The sequence below is a fragment of the Epinephelus moara genome, chromosome 10, assembly GCF_006386435.1.
Source record: "Epinephelus moara isolate mb chromosome 10, YSFRI_EMoa_1.0, whole genome shotgun sequence".
Lineage (NCBI taxonomy): Eukaryota > Metazoa > Chordata > Actinopteri > Perciformes > Serranidae > Epinephelus > Epinephelus moara.
Genome location: NC_065515.1, coordinates 45157115 through 45181056, shown reverse-complemented (window position 1 = coordinate 45181056; position 23942 = coordinate 45157115). Strand labels below are relative to the sequence as shown.

Below are 23942 nucleotides of genomic sequence, written 5' to 3'. Positions count from 1 at the left end.
ACATGGATTTGTTGTATGGGTGAGTATCCCCAGGCACCTCATGATTAGATCTGATTACAATTCAGAGGGCAACTATTGGATGATAAAACGATTATCGATGTATCATGCTGCAATAAAAGTTTTGATTTCTATACATGATTTATTTTTTCTGACTGTGAGACTACTTGCTACTTTTAAAGCATAGCATACTGTATTTGTAGTCGTGCATCATTAAATCAAAATATGAATTTATACCATCTGGCTCTTGTATAGGTCCCTTTTCCCACCAAATTTATAGCCAAAATGCTTCCATACCCAAACTTTTAAACCAGTCGGATTGTTTCCATCTGTTGTTGCTCACAGTAATCTTTTGTGGGATATTTATGGCGGCGTAGTGTCCAGTGATTGCATACTGTAATACTTATTTATTTTCTTCCCCCATCCCTAATTTGTAGTCTTGATTTTATTTCCATTTAATAGCAACTGCCATAACATTCTACCGTCTGGAATGGTGGGGAAGTCAGACTAAATACTAACAGATTTAGTAAAACTTTGCTGTAAACATTACATCGCATGTAAGAGATATAAAAAATAAATGTGATTTCATTTTTAGTCTGTACCTTTTTTTTTTAGTGTTGAACTTGAAGTTGAACTGATCCTCTGATAACCATTAATATTGATGTAAAATGTCATAAAAAAAAGTGGTGTGAAATTGCCAAAATAACCTGCTCTAGACCTGAACCAGAACTGTTGGATGCCTGGTCTGCTACTGTGGCAAAAATTATTGCAAATGGTTCAAAATAAAAAATAAAAATGCTGCAACATATACAACTATTCAAAGCATCTTCTACAATGGTAGGACATCCTCCAAAAATGCATATACAAGGGTGCGTATGAGAACAATACAGGGGGAACTGAAGGTTAAGATCAGGGAGGCTAAGGAGAGGTACAGGAGGAAGCTGGAGTGGAAACTCCAGCAGAACGACATGAGAGAGGTCTGGAGTGGAATGAGGACCATCACTGGCTTCAGGACCAACAACAACAGAGGAGCTGAAGGCAGCGTGGACGGGGCCAATGAACTGAATCTGTTTTTTTTACAGATCTGACACTTCTGGCCCTGTTGCCTGTGCCCCCCAGCTATGTAGAGTACTTCAGCATGTCTTCAACATGAGCCTGAGTCTCCAGAGGGTCCCCATGCTGTGGAAGACATCCTGCCTCGTTCCTGTGCCAAAGACGCTGCATCCCAGTGGCAAGGACTACAGACCCATGGCAATGACCTCCCACATCATGAAGTCCCTGGAGAGACTCATCCTGGAGCAGCTCCGGCCCATGGTCAAGCCACTCTTGGAACCCCTCCAGTTCGCTTATCAGCCCCAACTTGGAGTGGAGGACACCATCATCTACCTGCTCAACCACGTCTACGCCCACCTGGACAAGCCGGCGAGCACTGTGAGGGTCATGTTTTTTGACTTCTCTAGTGTGTTCAATGCCATCCGTCCAGCTCGACTAGGTGACAAGCTGACAGAAATGTAGGTGGATGCCCCCCTGGTGTCCTGCATTGTAGACTACGTGCGCTTGCAACACTGTGTGTCAGACAGAGTGGTTAGCAATGCCGGGGCCCTGCAGGGGACTGTCCTTTCTCCCTTCCTCTTCACCCTCTACACCATGGACTTCAGCAGGCTACACCTGCCATCTTCAGAAGTTTTCTGATGACCATGGCCATAGATGGACTTATCAGCAAGGGTGATGAGGATGAGTACAGGGCTGTTGTGGATAACTTTGTCACATGGTGTGAGCAGAACCATGTGCAGCTCAACGTGGCAAAGACAAAGGAACTGACTGTGGATCTGAGGAGGACCAAGACACTGGTGACCCCTGTTTCCATCCAGGGTGTCAGTGTGGACATTGTAGAGGACCAGTGGTATACCAGTGGTTCCCAACCTTTTTCTTGAGGGACCCATATTTTTACAATTGTAGACTTTAGGTTACTATATATATTTTTGTAAATAATCTCGTTAGATTTTGTTATATTTTCACTTCGAATTGCCCAATTTGATATATCTTTCTACTCTTCTAAGGAGCACTTGTAAAGCCAACAATTTCCCCCCAGGGATCAACAAAGAATCTCTGATTCTGATTCTGATGATATCCTACGAATTAGAGCCCGACGAATGACACGGATTACATACTTAATGTAAAGTTCTGTTATTAAAGTTACAGAGGTTACGTTTCAGCAAATAAAGTGAATGTGGTTAGATGTAGGGAAAGAAACATGGTGAGGACATACCTTAAAATGACTCAAAGTTCACATGGTTCTGAACAGCAGTCTCCTGGGGTAAAATCCTGTGTTTTCTGACCCATTCATCACCCCAACCTGTCTCCTTAATGGACTGCATACTTCTTTAGTGGCTCATGATTTATGTGGAAATAAACATATGTAAGAATTTCGGTGCATTGCTTTTCACAGCAAAATGTACTAAAACGGGTACATTATATCAGCATATCTAATCTAATCACATTTTTCACCCTAAGTGTTAAAAAGATTTATTAGCAGAAGTGGAACTAGCAGTTTGGATAGTGGCATTTCAGCCTTTGTTTCACACGCTGGTCCTTCACCGTTCTGCTGCAGATCCACACAATACAGAGGAAAGATTGGAATTCTTGATGGCAATTCAATCAAAGCTTTGACATGATGTGATGTTGAATGATCAGTCGTTGCAGAGAAAAATCAGTGTGGGAGAGCAGGGAGGAAATTCAAACTTTAGATCTTGGCTGGTTTTGTTAACACTGGCAGTCAGTCACATTAATACCAGAGCAATGTGGTGAAATGATCCTGCTGTTTATGCATACAGACATGCGCTTCAAAAAGTAAGAAATATATCTGCCGAGTTACACACAAAGGTGTTTTACTGCCTCATATAGAAAGTGACACCAGCTTTAATGAAGCTTTTGGTCAGAGGAGACATCAGTGAGCAGTGAAGTAGTGTGAATATATGTATATTTAATTTTGCTAACCTCTGTGATTGATTAAGCTCTACACACTGCCACATACTGGAGGTGTAGGTGGCATTTTCTGACTGAATCAGATTGAAAAATAAAACCTTCAACACCCAGAGCCGTACAGTAAAGCCATGTTTTTGCTGATCAGATCATCCAAGGCATCTGTTAATAGGCTTTGCCCTTTAGACTGTCCATCCAGTGTATCTCTGTGGAAATGACTCACACACACTCTCACACGCACGCACGCACGCACGCACGCACGCACGCACGCACGCACGCACACACACTCATTATCATGGCGAAGTGCTCCTCCAGTTGCTGTTGGGAGCTTTAAAGCAATGTATTTCTAGACTGAACACAATCAAAAGAATGTACAAAAAGGCACATTTGACCCCAGTGCTCCTGTACTGTTAGATTCAAGTGTAAATGAGCGTTTGTAGCATGGCTGTTGTAGCTCTTAACCATCATAGAGACGACATCCCCTCAGAGCGCATTGCTCTGGCAGCTCACATTTGTTAGCATAAGGGCTAACGCTGAATGTCCATTAGCCTGAATGCTAGCCGGTGCCAGGCCTTGCTAGGCCGGGAGTCAGAATGGTCCCAAGTGTCTTCAACTGTCATCAAGGGGCAGCAAGTCTCTTTATAAGCTGTCCAGTGGTAATACATAAGTGCCAATCCATACCCTATATTTATGCCACATCCTCTTTCCTTAACCCTACCCACCCCACCTGAGCTTTGGGGCAAGGTGAGGTGGAGAGGGTGGTTGTTGCGGGTAGGGGTTGGGGGGGCTAATCATCCCCTCCGCCGTACAGGTCAGCCAGCTTGCGGAAGCGTGGTCCCCAGTCGCCGAGGTAGTCGTAGTCCTGGTCTCCGCAGCTTGAAGAGGAGTGCAGGGAGCTGAGAGAGCCCGCAGTGGAGCCACTGCCCTCATAGTCAAACACAAGCAGGGAGTCGTAGGGGGGAGCGGTGGGGTCGTTGTCTGCTGCCTTCAGGCCCTGGAAGAACAAAAGGAGTACACAGCAAGGTCAGCAGAGAGAAGTTTGGAAAATAAGCCCCCCCCCCCCCAAGTTGTATGCCTCCACGCACCAGTCAAGTTTCTCTTACAGTTTACATCCACCTCTGTGAAAACATGGATGCTTCACAAACATATTCCCCCCCAGCAGGGGGATCTATACAATCTGTATAGATGAGTGTCACCAATTCAGTATCTGACCAAATGTCTCTCCTTCTGTTCCTGAGTAGTGGCCAGAAAAGTGTTTCATGTACAACAGGGACAACCTGAAAACATAATGCTTTCGGCCATGGCTTTTGCTGGTGCAGAGGCAGAAAAATTGATTTTTCTGCATTACAATTATAAACTATGATAATTACGACCAGTGCTACAGTTTACTGTTGGTTACTGCTGGCAACTACACATCATCATTGGATCATTAAAGCAGAACAATGCGTAGGAGGAACAGCCTTTCTGAACTCTCCCAAAACCTAAAGTAAAAGGGACAGGGGTGAGATGGGCCACTCTGAGGGTAAAATGTTTATTGCTTTGGCTGTTTCACCTCATTCTTAAGGAACTCTTTCACCGTCATCCTGACGTTGAGGGTGGTAAAGGTATCAGTTGGAAACCCTCCAAATCTAAGTTTCTGATTAACATCCTGAAAAAATCCAGCGTTTGACAACACAGCCAGATTAACTGCCAGTCATTAACTATGCTTTTAAGTTCACCACATCTTCCCCCCTTTTTGTCACATCTATGGGTGCCACCCCAGCTCTCACCTGGGTGAAACTGAGGCCATGTTTACATGAAAACGATCCACTGAAAACAGAATTGTTTCTCATTTTCGTTTTGAAAAAAGTTCCGCATTTAGACGACAATGTTTTGTAAACAATCGTCATGCACACGGATCCACAAAAATGGCCCAAAACGCTGCAGTATACATGCCAGGCTAGTAGTTGGTGGTGTGACGCTAACGCTTCCTTCTACAGAGTGGTGATGTAGAAACAAACAAAACGGGACTGCACAAACGTTTGTCTGGACAGACAACAAGGTGGAGTTCCTACAGTAAATCTACACTTTACTGGAGAAGCGTTGATAAATTCAACAGGGTGAGCAGCACAAATAGTGCTCGGGAGTCCGCCATTGTTGCTGTGATAGTCGACTTTCTCGCGCATGCCTAGTGACTGGAAGCGTAATGCGCATGTGCGAAAAGTCTCAGTTTTCAGAGGAACTGCAGATTGCAAGTTTACATGACAACGGAGACGGTGCCATTTCCAAAAAATTTCACTCTGGAACCAGTTTTCAAAACGTTGCATTTTCAGGCACCCAAAACACCGCTGTCATGTAAATGATCGGCCAAAACTCAACTAAAGTTTACCGTTTTCAATTGAAATCGTTGTCATATAAACGGGACCTGAGATAAGAAGAACAGGTGTGAGTCGTAAATTCAGTTTACTAAGTTATCTTGTAACCAACTTGAAATGTCTCTTGACAGTAAAACTATACATTTTATCCATGTTCTAACATTGTAACTGTGCAATATCCTTGTTTGTTAGTTGAATGATTTTTTTTCCCACTCTTGTAGGTCATAGTATGAGGGAGTTATAATATCATGTGTTTAATCCCTAATGTAATATGGAGTCATACTGCCATCTTGTGACGATAGTTAAGAAGGGTTCCCGTAAGGAATCCCATATTATATTTCGAGTTAAAATATAGTTGGATTGATTAATCAACTTGGCTTTATTAATATGTGCCTTCTAATTTAGTATGTTGATGCAATGGCAGACTAGTTTGTAGTGTTTGTGCACGAAACATTTATACTTGTGTTCCGCTGATATATGCGGTATAATAATCATATTAAATTTAATTTGATGTTAAGAGCCGATTTTGACCATAATGGGAAGAATATGTGTTTATCGCGCGTAACATGTTAAAATATATAATCTCACAAAATAAAGTTTCATTAAAGTTCATTAAGTTTCCTCCGAAATAAAGTAATGTCTAAACAAAGAGACCCGCCTTGCTTCAAACACGCCCACTCAAGCTGGTCGGATAAAACTATTGAGCTCGGCTCATTTCTGCACTTTTACTTTTACTTCTTTCTTTCCTTCCTGTTACTTTCTTTACTCTGTTCCTTTACTTTATTTTACTTTTACTTTTTCTTTCTTTTGCCGTCCCTCCTTCTAGTTATACTCTTTATGCCTGAACCCGTTATGCTCTTAAGCTCGGTTCCTGCGTAAACCTTTCTTTTCTTATGATCAAAATTATTTTAAACTTTTAAGTTTACTCGACACGTCCAGGATTGTTTTGTCTGTCCTGATTTTTCTTTATTTTTGTCTGTGCCTTCAGTAACATCATACCTGAAACAATGAAGCCAGCCTATTGCAACATTTTTTATACGTGTTTATAATAACTGATAATAATATCGAACGGCCGACGAGATTGTTTTCAACCTTATTATAAGCAAATAGCCACAGCTAAATAGATAAGCTACTATTCGACCTGCAACTCCATCAAAGACTCATCGGATCCAGCGGCTACCAGACACCTATCAAAGTGTCCGCAAAGCAGGGGTTCTTTTGCCGAACCAAGAGACTTTCCGCCGCCTAAAATCACTGAAGGACACTGCCTTCAGGCTCCACTGCCCCTCACCGCTGCGTTCCAGTCTGTATCACCCAGCTGGAAGGCCGTGAAGTGAAGCCGGGAGTTGCCAGCGGCAGTTCGGGGTCATCGGAGAAAAGTCAGTCGGAGCCAACTCTGCTCAAAGTAGGCCAAATCCCCCGCACCTGATGCAGCCGCTGTGTTGTGATAAGAGTTGATGTCGAATAGGAGACTTAGTTATGCTTATCTTAATTTAGGTTTCGTCAGGTAAATGGTTTTGCGCATCCCTGCGTCCCCAATTTATCTATAGTCACATACTCTCTCACTATCGGCAAACTAAATAATTGACAAAGTGTTACCTCTTGTCTTAATCCATTTATATATACTGTTGATTTTGTGTTATTTCATATCATCCTCTGTTACTATTCATTTACTCAGATGTTAAACATTTAGCCTAAATAAATCTTCATTTATCGCCAAGTCGTTGTCTGTGGATATTTCTTTTGAACAGGATCATCTTAGTTCCTCACTGTATAGAGAATTGTTAACATACATGCACCTATGAAAAAGTTCACAGCTAAAACTAAATCAGCCCAATGGATTGACTCATTTCTAAAGCAGTTAATGAAACAGAGGAATGAAGCTAAATTGGTGGCAGTTAAATCAGGTTTATTGGAGACAGATTAAAATACTGCAAACTGAGAAACCAAGTAACTAAACTGAACAAAAGGAAGAATATTATAGGCAAATAATTGACAGTGTTAAACATGATGGTAAAAAACTTTGGAACACCTTGAATGAAATTATGGGAAGAAAGGACAATCAATCAATCAATCAATCAATCAATTTTATTTATAAAGCCCAATATCACAAATCACAATTTGCCTCACAGGGCTTTACAGCATACGACATCCCTCTATCCTTATGACCCTCGCAGCGGATAAGGAAAAACTCCCCAAAAAAANTATACATGTGTGACAATAGTCATATGTGTATAATAACAGTAGAAGTATGACTAATGACTAATGATGGCAGCAGCAGCAGGAGGCATCTGGCAGGACCACGGCAGCAGCACAACCACACACGTCACGCTGTCCAGGCATGTGCATCTTTTGTCGAATCAGATGGTATGTTTCTAACTAAGCCCCAAGGGATTGACAGCTATTTTAATATGTTTTTTATCAATAAGGTGAACAATCTGAGGCAGGGTCTAGGAGGTATTGATACTAACCCTTGTGAACTGATGTGTAATGAAATAATGGATGGTAAAAATTGTATGTTTCAATTCAAGTGTGTAGAGGATAGAGATGTTAAGATATTGTTGAAGTCTCTTCCGAAATATGGCAGTGCAGGCACTGATAATCTAGACAATAAGGTATTAAGTATTGCTGCTGATTACATTTTGGGTCCTTTAAGTCACATTGTGAATAGATGTCTATTATGTGGGGTATATCCTAGACTGTGGAAGGAGGGAAAAATCATTCCATTACTTAAGGATAACAAGTTACCTTTTAGTGGGCCTAATAGTAGACCTATAAGTATTCTTCCTGCACTTCCAGCAAGGTTATGGAAAGGATCATCCATGTTCAGCTCCAAGATTACTTTAACAATAACAACTTGATTACCAAATATCAACATGCATACAGAAAAGGTTACTCGACTTGTACAGCTCTTATACAAATGACTGATGATTGGTTGAGGGGGATTGCTGACTCTAAAATAGCAGGAGCAGTTATGTTAGATTTCAGTGCCGCATTTGATGTCATTGATCATTACATTTTAATTGACAAGCTAAAGTGTTATGGTTTTAGCCAAACTGCAATTACCTTGATGACGAGTTATCTTTCTTCTAGAACTCAGAAGGTTTTTTATAACGGTGGTTTGTCAGATCACAGTAGTTTAGTATGTGGTATACCCCAAGGAAATTGTCTGGGACCACTCCTGTTCTCAATTTTTATTAATGATCTGCCCCTAGCTGTGAATAATGCAGGTATAACAATGTATGCAGACGATTCTACTGTGTATTATGCAGCAACTACATGTCAAGAATTAAACCAAGTTTTGTCTCGTGAGTTAAATATCGAATAAAAACAAATAAATTAGTCCTAAATATATCCAAATGTAAAGGTATTGTTTTTGGGTCACGATGTAAATTGATTTCTAAGCCTAAACTGGAGCTATCCATATCTGGTGAACCCATAAAACAGGTGGACAAAGCTAAATTGCTGAGCCTAGTCCTCGATAGTCATCTATCATGGACTGAGCACATCAATACAGTTGTCAGTAAAATGGGCCGAGGCATTGCAGTTACAAGAAAGTGCTCTCCTTATGTACAGTCACACATGCTGGGTCAAGTGTCCAAATCATTAATTTGAGCCACTTGGACTATTGTTCAATAGTATGGTCATCTGCATCCAAAACTAATCTTGCAAAATTACAAGTCTCACAAAATAAGGCTGCTAGACTTGTTCTGGGCTGCTCAATAAGAACTAGCACTGAAAAGTTGCATTCTAGCCTTTCTTGGCTCACCATTGAGCAAAGTATTTTTTCAACCATGGCCACATTTTTTAGCTGCATTATTAACTTAAAAAATCCAGTATTTTTATTTGACCAAATAATTTATTGCAATAACACACATAAACACAACACTAGATTTGCCAGTAATGTTTATATTGTGGTTTCCAGTCTAAGGACTAACTCATCGCAAAAAAATGTCATTTACAGAGCCATAACATACTAGAATAGTTTACCTTTCAAAATCCGGCTAATTAAAAATAAATTATCCTTTAAAAAGAACATGCAGAGGCATCTGCTGGCCTGTAGATGAGTTTGAAAAGTAGAAGGTATGCTCAGTGCGTGTGTTTACAATATTGTGTGTTTCTACAAGTTGTGCAATTTTTTCTTTGTCTTTTTGTCTTTAAAAAAAAAAAACATATATACATATATATATATATATATATATATATTTTCAACATATTGATTTATTTAGTATTCTACTTTAATGTATGTAGCCTACAGTGTACCCAATTTTGAACTGAAATGACTGAATGTAATTCCTTTTTTCAATCTTTCTTCTTTATTTTCTTTTTTTCTGTTTAAATTTCATATAAACATAAGCTTTGTCTTTTATAATGTAAATTGATGAAATTGTATGTTTTATATGTAATGTAGTGTAATATATTGTATGTAAGGTGTGGACCCCAGGAAGACTAGCTGATTGCCAAGGCATTCAGCTAATGGGGATCCTTAAAATTAACAAATAAACAAATAAACAAATATTCATAACCCAGGTATTGAGACTGATTTATTATTGATAAGTGTACTGACTAATTAATAAAGTTATTAATTTGATTAGTTGCTTCCCTCCATAGGAGGGTGGTGCCCCTAAATTTATTAGGAGTGCAAACATTTTCTAAAGGTATTGCTCCTATAAATGTAAGACTCCTTCTAATGTCCATTGTTGACCCACGCAGAGCATCATCCATTTTTCTAGAGAATTGGGCATCAAAATGTCAACCTTTCATCACAAGCCAACATATATTATATTTCAATTACTCCCTACTTCACAACAGTATGGAGCCCCTTAAAGGTCAAGTCGGGAGATTTTTTTTGGACTGACTTATGCGTTACCTCGCAATACATTGCGTACCTCGCAATACTTTTTGCGTTCCCCTGCAATAAAGGGAAAGTTAGAGAAAATTGCCACTTTAGAATGAAAATACAGACAGTACTTACTGACCCTCATACCGACAAGAAGTCCAGTGTAGTTTTTTAATCCACAAAACTCTTTCGGGGTATTGGAGCATAACAGCTAGCGGAATAACAGCTACACTTGAAGTGCATGGAACCCACATTTTGAAAATGTAATAAAACTCCGCTAATGCATTTCAAAAATGTCAGAACGGCTCGTCCGTCATAATCCAAGTGCCCTGAAGCCGCGGCAGGCAAAACTGACTTGAAAAGATGTAATTTACTCCACTTTTATAGCATAATTTCTCACCATGGTCAGTTAGCCTGCCCTGCAGGCTCGCTGTGTTTACATGGCAAATCGCGCAAGACTAGCTGATGGCTAGTGGTGGTGCTAGTTCTCGAGTCTCGTGCGAGAGCGGGCGCTTGGATTGATTCAGTTTCAGCACCGCGGTAGTGGCCAGCTCCTGTTAAAGGATAACTTCGGTATTTTTCAACCTGGGCCCTATTTCCCCATGTGTATGTGTGCGTATGATTCAGAGGTACAACTCGTTCTAAAATTGGTTCAGTATTGAGGGAGGCGGATGCAGCTGGGAGCCGCGAAACAAGCTATAATGGTAACAGGGGCAAATGCGTCCTGTATAAGTTTGCGCATTAAAAGTGCTTTTTTTCGCCACTGACCGGTTCAGATCGCCATTGTTATCTCTGTAAATAGCATACTAGCCTTTCCCTTACCTCTGGGCTGTGTGATGTCATGAGCTTTTTTGCTCCACTGTGTCTGTAGCTCTCTCTACTCATGGGACAGCCGTTTTCTTGAGGAAGAGGTGTTGCGGGATTGGTTGTCTTCTCTTCTTCGGCTGGCAGTAGTCATCTTGGGAGAAGTGAGCGCTGCAGACCCAATGGTCTGCAAGGTGCAGTGTCTGGACAGGAGTGTTAGCATCCATTTGTAGCACAAGTAGCCACAACTTCAGCATCTCGCCGTCCGACAAAGGCAGCCTATGAAAGCTGTACAGGGGGGTTGCACGACATCCTGTTCTTGCATTCGGGAAAAAGGCCCGTTTATTTGAGCACTCTAAAAACTCCGGTAACACTCCAGGGGGTAGCACGTAAAAGACTCCGTCCCAAACTCTGACTGTCCTAGCGTAACACACACACTTCATACACACATACTCACTTACAGTACCCAGAGGGGCAGCCCTCCCCCTCTCCAACACTGACTGACAGCTGAATCCACTCATACCACACTCACCACTGCCCCAGGGTCGCTACAATATGCTTACAGAGATAGCACTGGCGATATGAACCAGTCAGTGGCGAAAAAAAGCACTTTTAATGCGCAAACTTATATGGGACGCATTTGCCCCCGTTACCGTTTTAGCTCGTTTCGCGGCTCCCAGCTGCATCCGCCTCCATCAATACTGAACCAATTTTAGAACGAGTTGTACCCATGAATCATACGCACACATACACATGAGGAAATAGGGCCCAGGTTGAAAAATACCGAAGTTATCCTTTAAGAGCTTCTTAAACAGAATGAAAGTGGACAAGGTAATTACAGATATATAACTTGTCTTGAGAAATAGCTTTCAAATTGAATCAGAGATTAAATGTATTTTCAATAGAGGCAACTTTTTAAATTAGTGCTTTCTTCTCACTTTCTGCATCCATTTAAGATTTTACTTAAGATCGCTCTTTAAGAAGCTCTTAACAGGAGCTGGCCACTACCGCAGTGCTAAAACTAAATCAATCCATGTCAGGCAAATTGATCACCCACCACTTAATAAGCGCCTAAGTCATACACAGCGTTGTTACCTAACACAGTAATTCCCTACTGCTCTTTTGTATGTGTGTTCTAATAATTCTAATGACAAACTAAGACGATAAATATTTGTTAATGCCCTATTTTCATGACGAAAACAAGACTACAGCTAAATAAGAAGTAGTCTTGGTAAGAGAATCATGAGGAAATGTATTATATTTAAACGACGAAGTCGTCCGTAGGACCCTGTTGTAATCGCGCTGTTTATTATTATTATTATTAGGGCCCGAGTGATGACGAAGTCGTCCGTGAGGACCCTATTGTAATTGAGCTGTTTATTAGGGCCCGAGCGACGACGAAGCCGTCCCTGAGGACGCTATTGTAATCGCGCTGTTTATTATTAGGGCCCGAGCGACGACGAAGTCGTCCATGAGGACCCTGTTGTAATCGAGCTGTTTATTATTAGGGCCCGAGCGACAACGAAGTCGTCAATGAGGACCCTATTGTAATCGAGCTGTTTATTAGGGCCCGAGCGACGACGAAGTGTCCCAATTTCGCTCCTTTCCCAAATTTCAAAATGCTTCTAACTTTCCACATTCGTCCGGCCACATCCGAAATTCAATATTTTTGGGCGGTTGCACATGGTCCTGAATTTCCACCACTAGGTGGCGCTATAATCAAGGGAAGTGCGTTTTGGGTCATAACTCCCATATACGTTGTGGCACATTCAAAAACCTTATATGCACGCGTTCAGTAAATTGTGCTGAATCTCGTGATATAGGCCACACCCATTTCCGCCTCCTGTTTTTTCCTCGCAAATTTGCAAAATTTTGCAAACCTACTTTTTCGAACTCCTCCTAGGGAATTTCACCGATTTGCACGAAACTTTGCACACAGCATCTGGGGACTCTTTTGACAAAAAGTTATTAAAAGAATTTTGATATTCCAAAGAATACTGAAGTTATTACATAGCAGCTTCCTGCAGATTTGGTACAAAACAGGAAGTGTTGCATATCTCCACATTGGTGTGTCCAAATGACATGAAACTCAGTTTACTAATTCCCCATGAGCCCCTGAGGCTCTGTGCAAAATTTCGGGTGCCCCATGAGCCCCTGAGGCTCTGTGCAAAATTTCGGGTGATGACCACAAGGTGGCGCTCTTTAAATCGAAGTATTTTATATCTCAACATTGGTTAAGCGGATTAACACTAAACTTGGTATAATTATTGTCAACGCCCTCCTGAGGATATCTGACGAAGGACTTACTGATCCGCCACTAGGTGGCGCTCTGGTGGCCGTCTAATTTAATATTTGGCACTGTGCCAACACCATAACACTCATGGAAATAAAATTGATAGGAGTGGTATAGACTGGCCCCTGTAACTCACACATCAAAAATGACCAGGAGGTGGCGCTATTTTCAATGCAAAAGCGTTTTTGGCTAATAACTCCCACATAATATATCACACATTGTTAAACCTTCTATTTTCATGTTCTCTGAATTCAGCTGAATTGTGTGGTGTAAGCCACGCCCACTTTCGCGGTAACTTTTCATTCGCTAAATCGCGACAAATGAAAAACGTACTTTTTCGAACTCCTCCTAGGCGATTTGACCGATTTGCACCAAACTTTGCATGTAGCATCTGTGGACCCTCCTGACAAAAAGTTATCAAAACAATTTTGATCGTCCAAAAAACGGCCAAAATATAAAACAACAAATTCCTGCACATTGTTTTCAAAACAGACAGTCTTTCATATCTTGAGCAAATAGAGTCCGATTACCATAACACTTTTGCTAATTGTGTTCCATGGCCCGATGAGGGTTTGTACAAAATTCGGTGCAAATCGGCCAATAGGTGGCGCTCTGGTGGCAGTCTAATTAGTATGAACGGAAGTAAATTGGAAAATCTTCAAAACTCATCGACTTTCAACCTCTTCTTGTCCCTCATACTTTGAGCTAGAGACACCATGTCAACTTTTAAAGAGTCAGAAGAACTTGAACTATTGGGCATGTATTCAGCTTCTACTTTTTGGAAAAGTACTACCTGTATACTGGAAATGTAAGTAAGAGATAACGTTTATTTTTTTATTTATTAGAGCTGACAAGACTTCTAGGTGCACGCCCCCGACGGCAGCATGCCCTGATGCGCGTGGACTGCGAGGGCCCGTTCATCGCTGCTTGCAGCTTTAATTATTATTATTATTCTTGTGACATTTTGTGCCCCAATTTCGCCCCTTTCCCAAATTTGAAAATGCTTCTAACTTTCCACATTGGTCCGGCCGCATCCGAAATTAGATATTTTTGGGCGGTTGCACATGGTCAATGCGAAATGCCAAAATAGCGCCCCCTACAAATTTTCAAAAACCCCTCCCCATTGGGGTTAGTTTGTCGTAGGCAAACAAAATTTGGTATGCACATGTATCATACCAAGTCGGACAAAAACGTCTCTTGACGTCATGGTAAAATCCCAACAGGAAGTCGGCCATTTTGTTTTGAATTTTTTCGTCACGGCGATTTCCACAACTTAAATTTGAACAAACTTGTCCTAGGGATTTCGTCCGATCGACTTCAAATTGGCTACAGATCATCCTGAAAACATGCTGATCAAAAGTCATTAAAAGCTTTTCTCTATGTCACGGGGCATGGCCGCTAGGTCGTGACAAATTTTGGCAACTTTTCGTTTTCTTGCCATCGAATTTCGAACGGCTCTCCCGCCCACATACTTGATCTCAGCAGCTTCAAACTTGCTGAACATGATGATGGCTCCGCCCCAAATGCCCCAATATGTTAATATCCCACCTTACTCATAGCACCCTTCGGTGGTAACAGGAAGTGTCCAGTTTTTACTTTAACATGTACTAATGCCACAAACTTGACCGCATCAACTTCATTCCACTTCTAATGCATGCAGAACAAGTTGGTGAAGCTACCTTATGAACACTGTGAAGCTATGTCTAATGGTGTCCATGTGGCGGTATGGTGACTATCGATCCCTCGCCACTAAATATCTTTGGCATTTTGATGGCTTCAACGACCTCATCTCCTCATGAAAATTGATACACTGGTCAAGAATGGCAAGCTCTTACATCTGATAGGGGCGTCGCCCATGGGGGGGGGGACCAAATGCCTCTATAATGCTCCCTTGAAATTTTCAAAAACACCTTCCCGTAGGAGTTTATTTGGAGTAGGAAGATGAAAATTGGTACACGTCTATGTTGTCCAGATGCACATAAAAGTCTCTGGCACCAATGGTCTACTCCAACCAGGAAGTCGGCCATTTTGATTTTGACTTGTCATTTTGGCATGATTTCCACATGTTGTATTTTAACAAACTAGTCCTTGGGATTTCATCCAATTGACTTTAAATCTTTTTTACAGATCATCCAGAGGCCATGCTGATCGAAAATTGTGCTCTGCATGTCGGTAGATCAAAGGGCGTGGCTGGTATGGCGCTGCCATTTTTGATCCATCGCCATGCATATTCAAGCAGCTCTCTCTCCCACATAATTCATCCAAACTGCTTCAAAATTTCTTTACATGATAAGACAATCTTGCTCATGGCGCCCCCTTGTGGAAACAGGAAATGCCATCTTTTACCCTGACAAACACCAACCTCAAGCTCCTGACCTAATCAGCTACATTTTGTAGCCACATGACGATCAAGTCGATGAATCTCCACAGTGACACGTGTCCTGTCATGTTGCAGGCTGCGGCGGCGACGGTGGCGACTTTTCATTCTTTGCCACGGAACCCCGCCTGCGAGTTTAACCTACACGTATGAAAATTGGTGGGCATATAGAACATCCCAAGATGCACAAAAAATCCTCTTGGACCCATGCCGTAAACCCAACAGGACGTCGGCCATTTTGATTTGAATTTTTGACATGTTTGAACGAACTCCTCCTAGGGATTTCGTCCAATCGACTTCAAATTTGGTACAGATCATCCTGAGAAGATGCTGATCAAAAGTTATTAAAAGCTTTTCTCTATGTCAAGGGGTGTGGCCGCTAAGGCGTGACAAACTTTGGCAACTTTTCCTTTTCTTGCCATCGAATTTCGAACGGACCTCACACCCACATACTTGATCTCAGCAGCTTCAAACTTGCTGAACATGATGATGGCTCCGCCCCGATATGTTAATATCCCGCCTTACTCACAGTGCCCCCCGGTGGTAACAGGAAGAGACCAGTTTTTACTTTAGCATGTACTGATGCCACAAACTTGACCGTATCAACTTCATTCCACTTCTAATGGATGCATAACAAGTTGGTAAAGCTGCCTTATGAACGCTGTGAAGCTACGTCTGATGGTGTCAGTGTGGCGGCGTGGTGACTATAGATTCCTTGCCACTAAATACCTTTGGCTTTTTGATGACTTCAACGACTTCATCTCCTCATGAAAATTGATAGACAGGTCAAGAATGGAAAGCTCTTATGTCTGATAGGGGCGTCGCCCATGGGGGGGGGACAAAATGCCTCTAAATCGCTCCCTTGAAATTTTCAAACACCCCTCCCCATAGGGGTTTTTTTTGGAGTAGGAAGGTGAAACGTCACACCACGCAGTGGCGGGGGAGAGCAAGGACCCAATCACAGCTGCTTGCAGCTTTAATTCATCTCATTATTATTTTTCTTCCGCCAGATTTCGGTGCGTAATTTGTGCCACAGCTGTGAACGCACATAGGTTTTTCATAAAAAATATGGATTCAAGATTCAAAGTGTTTATTGTCATATGCACAGTAAGGACACGCGTTTCCCTGCAGAATGAAATTTGTTCTTTTCTGTCACCAATTAATGCTAAACAATATAAATCTGAAGTATAAAATAGATCAAAATATATACGGTGTGCACTGTTTTAATATCTCCTTGCTTAGTGTACTATTAATTTGCCTGACGCCGCTAGATCTGTGAGCATTTGGTCGCTAAGGGTGTACATAAACCCACTCACTGTTTTAACCATACCCTTGATCTAGTTCTGATGTATGGAATTGAAATTGATAACGTAACAGCCATTCCACAGAATCCCTCGCTATCGGATCATTATTTGATTACTTTTGATTTCGTTTTACTCGATTACATGCCACTCAGCAACAGTTACTACACTAGATATTTATCAGATACTGCTTTCGCAAAATTTAAGGAAATGATTCCTTCGTCGACAAATTTAATACCATGTCCTTCAGTAACAGAGGTTTCCCGTACCGACTTTAACCTCTCCCGAATTGATCATCTTGTCGATAGCGCCGTAGGCTCGCTGCGAACAACACTTGACTCTGTAGCTCCTCTTAAAAAGAAGTTAACAAAGCAAAGAAAGTTAGCTCCTTGGTATAACTCGCAAACCCGTAAGTTAAAACAAATATCGCGGAAATTTGAAAGGAATTTGCGATTAACCAAACTGGAAGAATTTCGTTTAGTCTGGGCAGACAGTCTCAAAACATATAAGAGGGGCCTCCACAATGCCAGAGCAAACTATTACTCAGCTTTAATAGAAGAAAATAAGAACAACCCCAGGTTTCTTTTCAACACTGTAGCCAGGCTGACTGAGAGTCACAGCTCTATTGAGCCTTGTTTTCCTTTAGCCCTAAGCAGTAATGATTTTATGAGCTTTTTTAATGACAAAATTCTAACTATTAGAGGCAAAATTTATGACCTCCTGTCCTCAGATAGTACCTATCTGCCCTCAAACACAGCTGTAAGACCTAATATATATTTAGATTGCTTCTCCCTGATTTCTCCTCAACAATTGACCACAATGATTTCTTCATCTAAATCATCAATGTGTCTCTTAGACCCCATCCCAACTAGGCTACTTAAGGAAGTCTTACCTTTAGTTAACACTCACTTATTAGTCATGATCAGTATATCTTTATGAACAGGCTATGTACCACAGTCTTATAAGGTAGCAGTAATTAAACCTCTCCAACCTTACGTACTAAACTTTGTTTTGGAGTTCCGCAAGGTTCTGTGCTCAGACCCATCTTATTTACTCTATATATGCTTCCCTAATATCATAAGAAGTAATAAGTACCACTCACACAAAGTATCACTCCGTAAATTTCCATTGTTATGCGGATGATACACAGTTATATTTATCGATGAAGCTCGAAGAAACCAATCAATTAACTAAACTTCATAATTGCCTTAAAGACATAAAAACCTGGATGAGCACAAATTTCCTTATGTTAAATTCAGACAAAACTGAAGTTATTGTTCTTGGCCCCAAACAACTCAGAGACTCTTTATCTGATGACATAGTTTCTCTAGATGGCATTGCTCTGGCCTCTAGCACTACTGTAAGAAACCTCGGAGTAATATTTGATCAAGATTTGTCTTTTAATTCTCATTTAAAACAAACCTCACAGACTGCATTTTTTCATCTTCACAATATTGCAAAAATTAGGCCTATCCTGACCCGAAAAGATGCAGAAAAATTGGTCCACATTTTTGTTACCTCTAGACTGGATTACTGTAACTCCCTATTATCAGGTAGCTCTTGACTTAACTTGACTTAATCCTCTTGGCCCCCTTGGGAGCATAGGGCATCCACCATGGATCTCCACCTCACTCTCTTCTGCGCAATGGTCTTCGCTTCTTGCCAGGAGGTCCCCGTCTTGGTCAGTTCATCAAGCGTGGACCGCCTCCAGTTGAATTTTGGTCTCCCCGGCTTCCTCTTGCCTTGAGGATTATAGTCCAGAGCTTGTCTTGCTATATTTCTTGGATCCTTCCTAAGTGTATGGCCGATCCATCCCCATATTCTGGATTTGATTTTGTTGTGGATTTGCTCCTGATTCATGTGTCACCAAAGTTCTACATTTGATATCTTGTTGGGCCACCAAATCCAGTGACACTATCAGGAACTAAGAAACAAGATCATATTTCTCCTGTTTTAGCTTCTCTGCACTGGCTCCCTGTAAAATCCAGTATTGAATTTAAAATCCTACTGTTAACTTATAAAGCTCTAAATGGTCAGGCTCCGTCATATCTTAAGAGAGCTCATAGTGCCATATTATCCCACCAGAACACTGTGTTCTGAGAATGCAGGGTTACTCGTGCTCCCGAAAGTCTCCAAAAGTAGATCAGGAGCCAGAGCCAGAGCCTTCAGCTATCAGGCTCCTCTCCTGTGGAATCATCTTCCTGTTGCGGTCCGGGAGGCAGACACCGTCTCCACATTTAAGACTAGACTTAAGAATTTCCTCTTTGATAAAGCTTATAGTTAGGGCCGGCTCAGGCTTGCCTTGTACCAGCCCCTAGTTAGGCTGACTTAGGCCTAGTCTGCCGGGGGACCTCCTATAATACAACGGGCACCTTCTCTCCTTGTCTCTCTCTCATGTCCTGTTACTGCATCTTGCTAACTCGGCCATACTGCATGTCACTTACTCGGCTTCTTCTCTGGAGCCTTTGTGCTCCACTGTCTCGCAGGTTAACTTATATCCCAGCGGTGCCTGGATAGTGTGACATGTGTTATGTCTGAAGACGTTCAGTATTGTGTTCCTGTGCCTTTAAGTTTTCACTGCACTATGTACAGAGTGCCGTAAAGTGTAAGGTGTCGTGAGTTCAGTATAGGCTCCTAGACGAAGCTATACGGAGTGGTTTTTGTCTCCATCCAAACACAATAATGTGTGTGGTTGTGCTGCTGCCGTGGTCGTGCCAGATGCCTCCTGCTGCTGCTGTTATCATTCGTCATACCATGATTATTGTCACATATGTATACTATCAGATATTAATATGTACGCAGTTTCAACATATTGTACCACAATAGCCAGAATTATAATTATAATATAATTACTTTCATTAATGTTGTTGTAAGCTATTACCATTACCGTCTGTCCTGCATCTCTCTCTGTCTCTGTCTCTCTCTCTGTCTCTCTTTCTGTCTCATTGTGTCATACGGATTACTGTTAATTTATAATGTTGATCTGTCCTCTACGACATCTATTACACGTCTGTCCATCCTGGACGAGGGATCCCTCCTCAGTTGCTCTTCCTGAGGTTTCTACCGATTTTTTTTTCCCCCATTAAAGGTTTTTTTTGGGGAGTTTTTCCTTATCCGCTGCAAGGGTCCTAAGGACAGAGGGGTGTCGTATGCTGTAAAGCCCTGTGAGGCAAATTGTGAGTTGTGATATTGGGCTTTATAAATAAAATTGAAAAATTGAAATTGAATTGAAGAAGACTGTTAAGAGTGGGTCAGCTCGATCTTAGAACTCCTTCTTAGTGAAAGATCTTCTTAAGGTAAGAGCGATCTGGGAAACCCGTTTATCTTTCACGGGAGGCTTAAGAGCCTTCTTAAGAAGCTTTTAGCGCTAGAAGCGATCTGGGAAATGCAGCCATTATCATGTCAACATACAGGGAAAATGTGTCCAGAGTTTATGACATTTACCAGGAGAGCTAGAGCCATTTGACTAAAGCTGACGTTATTACTGCTGGAGCATGATGTTATTAGGCTAAATACTACATTTCTAACGGGATGTGACTTAATCGGGTGAAAATATCGTTAGTGAAACAGAAACAAGCGTTAGTTAGGGTACAAGAGCCAAGAGTCACAAAGACTCACGTATGTTAAAAGTTACTTACAACCGGTGTATTTACTGTATGTGTCTGGGGTCCTTCGCCTTTGGAACGAGTAACATGACCACCAGTGTTGTGCTAATTAGTGAAAAATAGTAACTAGTTACCATTACTAGTTACTTCATTAAAAAGTAACTCAGTTAGTTACTTAAACCAAAAAGTAATGCGTTACTGAGAAAAAAAAACTCGACTAAGGACTCTCGTCTTGGCTCGCCATCACGCCATGACCTTGACGCACGTGCACTAGTGTCAACTATACTCTTGACTACGTCCTGGCTGTAGATGACTGTGTGGGGACACTAGAGGGCGCTAGGTGCTTTTCTTTTTTGCAGTGTAGTTTTTCTAAGCTACAAAGAAGACAATGTTGCTCAGAAGGATCATGTTTTGGGAAACTCAGCCCTGCAGCCCAAAACATTTCCTAACTGTATTGGCCCGTAGCTACATCGCCTAAGCGAAAGCGGATGGAGTTTAACCAAGGGACTGTTAGACAACATGCAACTGTCTTCTACAATGGAGTCACTCGCTGTCAGGCATGTTTTACAGCTACGGTACTTGGATATAAATATGGAAAATGAGCTAAAGAGAACATTTGAAGAGCTACATGATGATGTCGAGTCTGTCACCCACCGCAGACATTATCTGTCCACAACAAAAGCTTCCTCGGGATAATAATGGATATAACGTCACTGAATATAACGTTACTGGGACTAAAAATCTACAGAAGCGCTACTGCTTAATGTAACGTTACAGCACTGTGGTGAGGCCAGCAGGTCGACAGTGACTTCAGAGATGGTGAGAAACGTGTTTCATTAAGATGCTCTGGTATTATTGTTTAGGGCTAAAATGTTTTAGTGAAACGTTCTTTATGTATTATGAAGAATGTCAGACTGGCCAATCAGTGGCAGAGTTGGGCCCGGAGTCACAAATAGTGCATTCCAACTGACGCAGAACCGGCACGGTGCCGGTTCCCGAACCTAATTAAGTAGACTACTTACAACGGCATGAAAGACAATAATAACAACACTACAGTTTAAAAGGAGATCTCGCCAGGCAAGAGTGACACAGAATTTTACCTGATATGGGCCGCAGCTTTATACAAGTTTACGTTGGTCACCGATCAATGCGGGCATCTATGAGGAAGTGACAATGGTGGCTCATGGGAATCCAAAACGTTATTGCAAGGGAATGCAAAACTATTGCGAGAGAATGCAAAACTATTGCGAGGGAACGCAAAAGTATTGCGAGGGAATGCAAAATTTATTGCAAGGGAGCGCAAAAAGTATTGCGAGGTAACGCAATGTATTGCGAGGTAACGCAAAAGTATTGCGAGGGGACGCAAAAGTCTGTCAATCTCCCAACTTGACCTTGAAGGGGCTCCGTACAACAGCCACCAGAGTGGGACATGGAGGAGATCAGAAAAAGGGTGAGCAGAGGGAGGGAGTGTTAAGTAGAAAGGTTGTGTTAATTTATATATATGTGTGTGTGTGTGTGTGTGTGTGTGTGTCTGTGTCTGTGTCTGTGTGAAGGGGTTGAGATGGACAGTAGGGAATGCTGGGAGAGAAGGAGGGATTATGGATGAGTGTAGAAGAGAAGGAGAATTTGGGTCAGGCTGGACAGATGCTGCCCTATGTCTAGGAGGAGATTCAGAGCAGATTACCCAGCATAGCCTAACGACCCCCCCCCCCAACACACAATCACGAGCACACTGTAAAAAGTTAAAACAACAACAACAAAAGACAATAACAGTTACCAAAAAGTCATCCGCACAATCTCCTCATCTAGCTTGGGTCTCTCTCTCTCTCTCTCTCTCTCTCTCTCTCTCTCTCTCTCTCTCTCTCTCTCTCGTGTAATTTCTGATTGGCTGAGCTGACAACTCATCATTTTATGAACTAATTTAAAGAACTTCAGACTGATAGCATATAAAATTAACTTCAAAAAAGTTTTGCCCAATCTAGCAGCAGGGTGTTTTTTTGCTCAGAATGGTAAATCTGGTGTGCAGGCGAAACGTTTTGTGGGCCATGTCTGTCGTCTGACCGAAGACACTCTGAAACTCAATGGGAGGAGAGAATTAACGCAGAGAGGGAGAGGCAGGACGAGATACATCAGCTTGTCATGTCTGTTGACATGACATATCTATTGCGTCGCTGCAAGCTGATGCAATGAGAGCAACCTGCATCGGCTGCAGTCAAACTGGTGTCTTTACACCTGAGACCTCCCACTACCAGGGCGCCATGCACTCAGGATATGATGACAGATATCAGCCCTGTTAAGGGAAAACTTCAGTCTTTTCCACAAGCCTGTCTGATTAACTCTGAGAGAGTGTAAATGCTTTCCAGAAGCTTTAAAGGTAGAGCAAACAGCACCTTTGAAAACTGATGTCACAGAGTGTCACTACATGAATGCCTTTGAGAGACTGTCCGCTGTTTTCACTATGTCACACTACAAAGAGATCAGGGAGGTAGTGGGAGGTAGCCAGGTAAAGGCTATGATGGAAGGCCTTTCATCTCGCCTTAGAACACCTTAAGATGTGATGTTACCACACATCTTACCAACTAGTTAATCTTAAAGCAATATGTAGTATTTTCACCTTAAAATATCAGTTTCAAAGTCTATCTATTGGTGTGCTGGATTATTACAGAGAGAATGGCACCTCTCCCATTCCCACAGAGCGGCCCCGGTGGCCTGCATTTAGACTATGTAACTTTTGGCACCGGGACGCGGCTCTCTCACGAGAAGTACGTTCGGCTTTACGGCACACACGGAGCTTTTGGATAAAGAGAAGCCGGCTAGCCCGGCTAGTTAGTGTTTACAAACATGGCTGAGGCTAAGAGACGCAAGAGGATGATGTCGGAGGATGCCAGGAATAAAAAACAGAGAGAGTGACCAAGCACGGAACAAAACTAGGGATAACATAGGACCGGCTTTTTCACGTTGGAGAGAGCTAATGGAAAAAGAGGGCTGCAAGTCCGACGCCGAGATGGCTATGTTGCTGATTGAGAGGTGAGTTATATGCTCGTTTTTATGCCTTTTTTAATTTGTCACACATTGTTTTTGTTGGCTCTGTTATCGTCTGTAGTCACAGTCACTATATATAGTTACCAAAACGTTATTGTTTCAACCATAACCCCATTCAAATAATGTAAACAGGGTTAGCCGAGGTAGCGTTAGCATTTCACAGCCTGAGTTAGTATGCACCTTTTTAGAGTTATGTATAGCAAACTTTATGCTTCACGGCGAGAAAAGTTGTTGACTTACTAGCGATTATTGTTTGAAAGCAAAGTCAGCCCATGTCAGGTTTATACGCTGGCGTTATACCATCGTTTTATTGATATTGTCCCGAGTTGAGGTTACAATAGCTACTA

The 23942-nt window shown here is 41.8% G+C and overlaps 1 protein-coding gene across 1 annotated transcript in view; it reads right to left on the bottom strand.

Moving 5' to 3' along the window:
• Nucleotides 1-3387: 3387 nt before the first annotated feature.
• LOC126396243 (cadherin-2-like) overlaps nucleotides 3388-23942 on the bottom strand; it is a 430873-nt gene continuing 410318 nt past the window's right edge. The window contains exon 16 of the mRNA XM_050054177.1: nucleotides 3388-3973. Within this exon, the coding sequence (XP_049910134.1) occupies nucleotides 3767-3973 (207 nt within the window). The 3' untranslated portion in view covers nucleotides 3388-3766. The remainder of the gene's footprint in view (nucleotides 3974-23942) is intronic.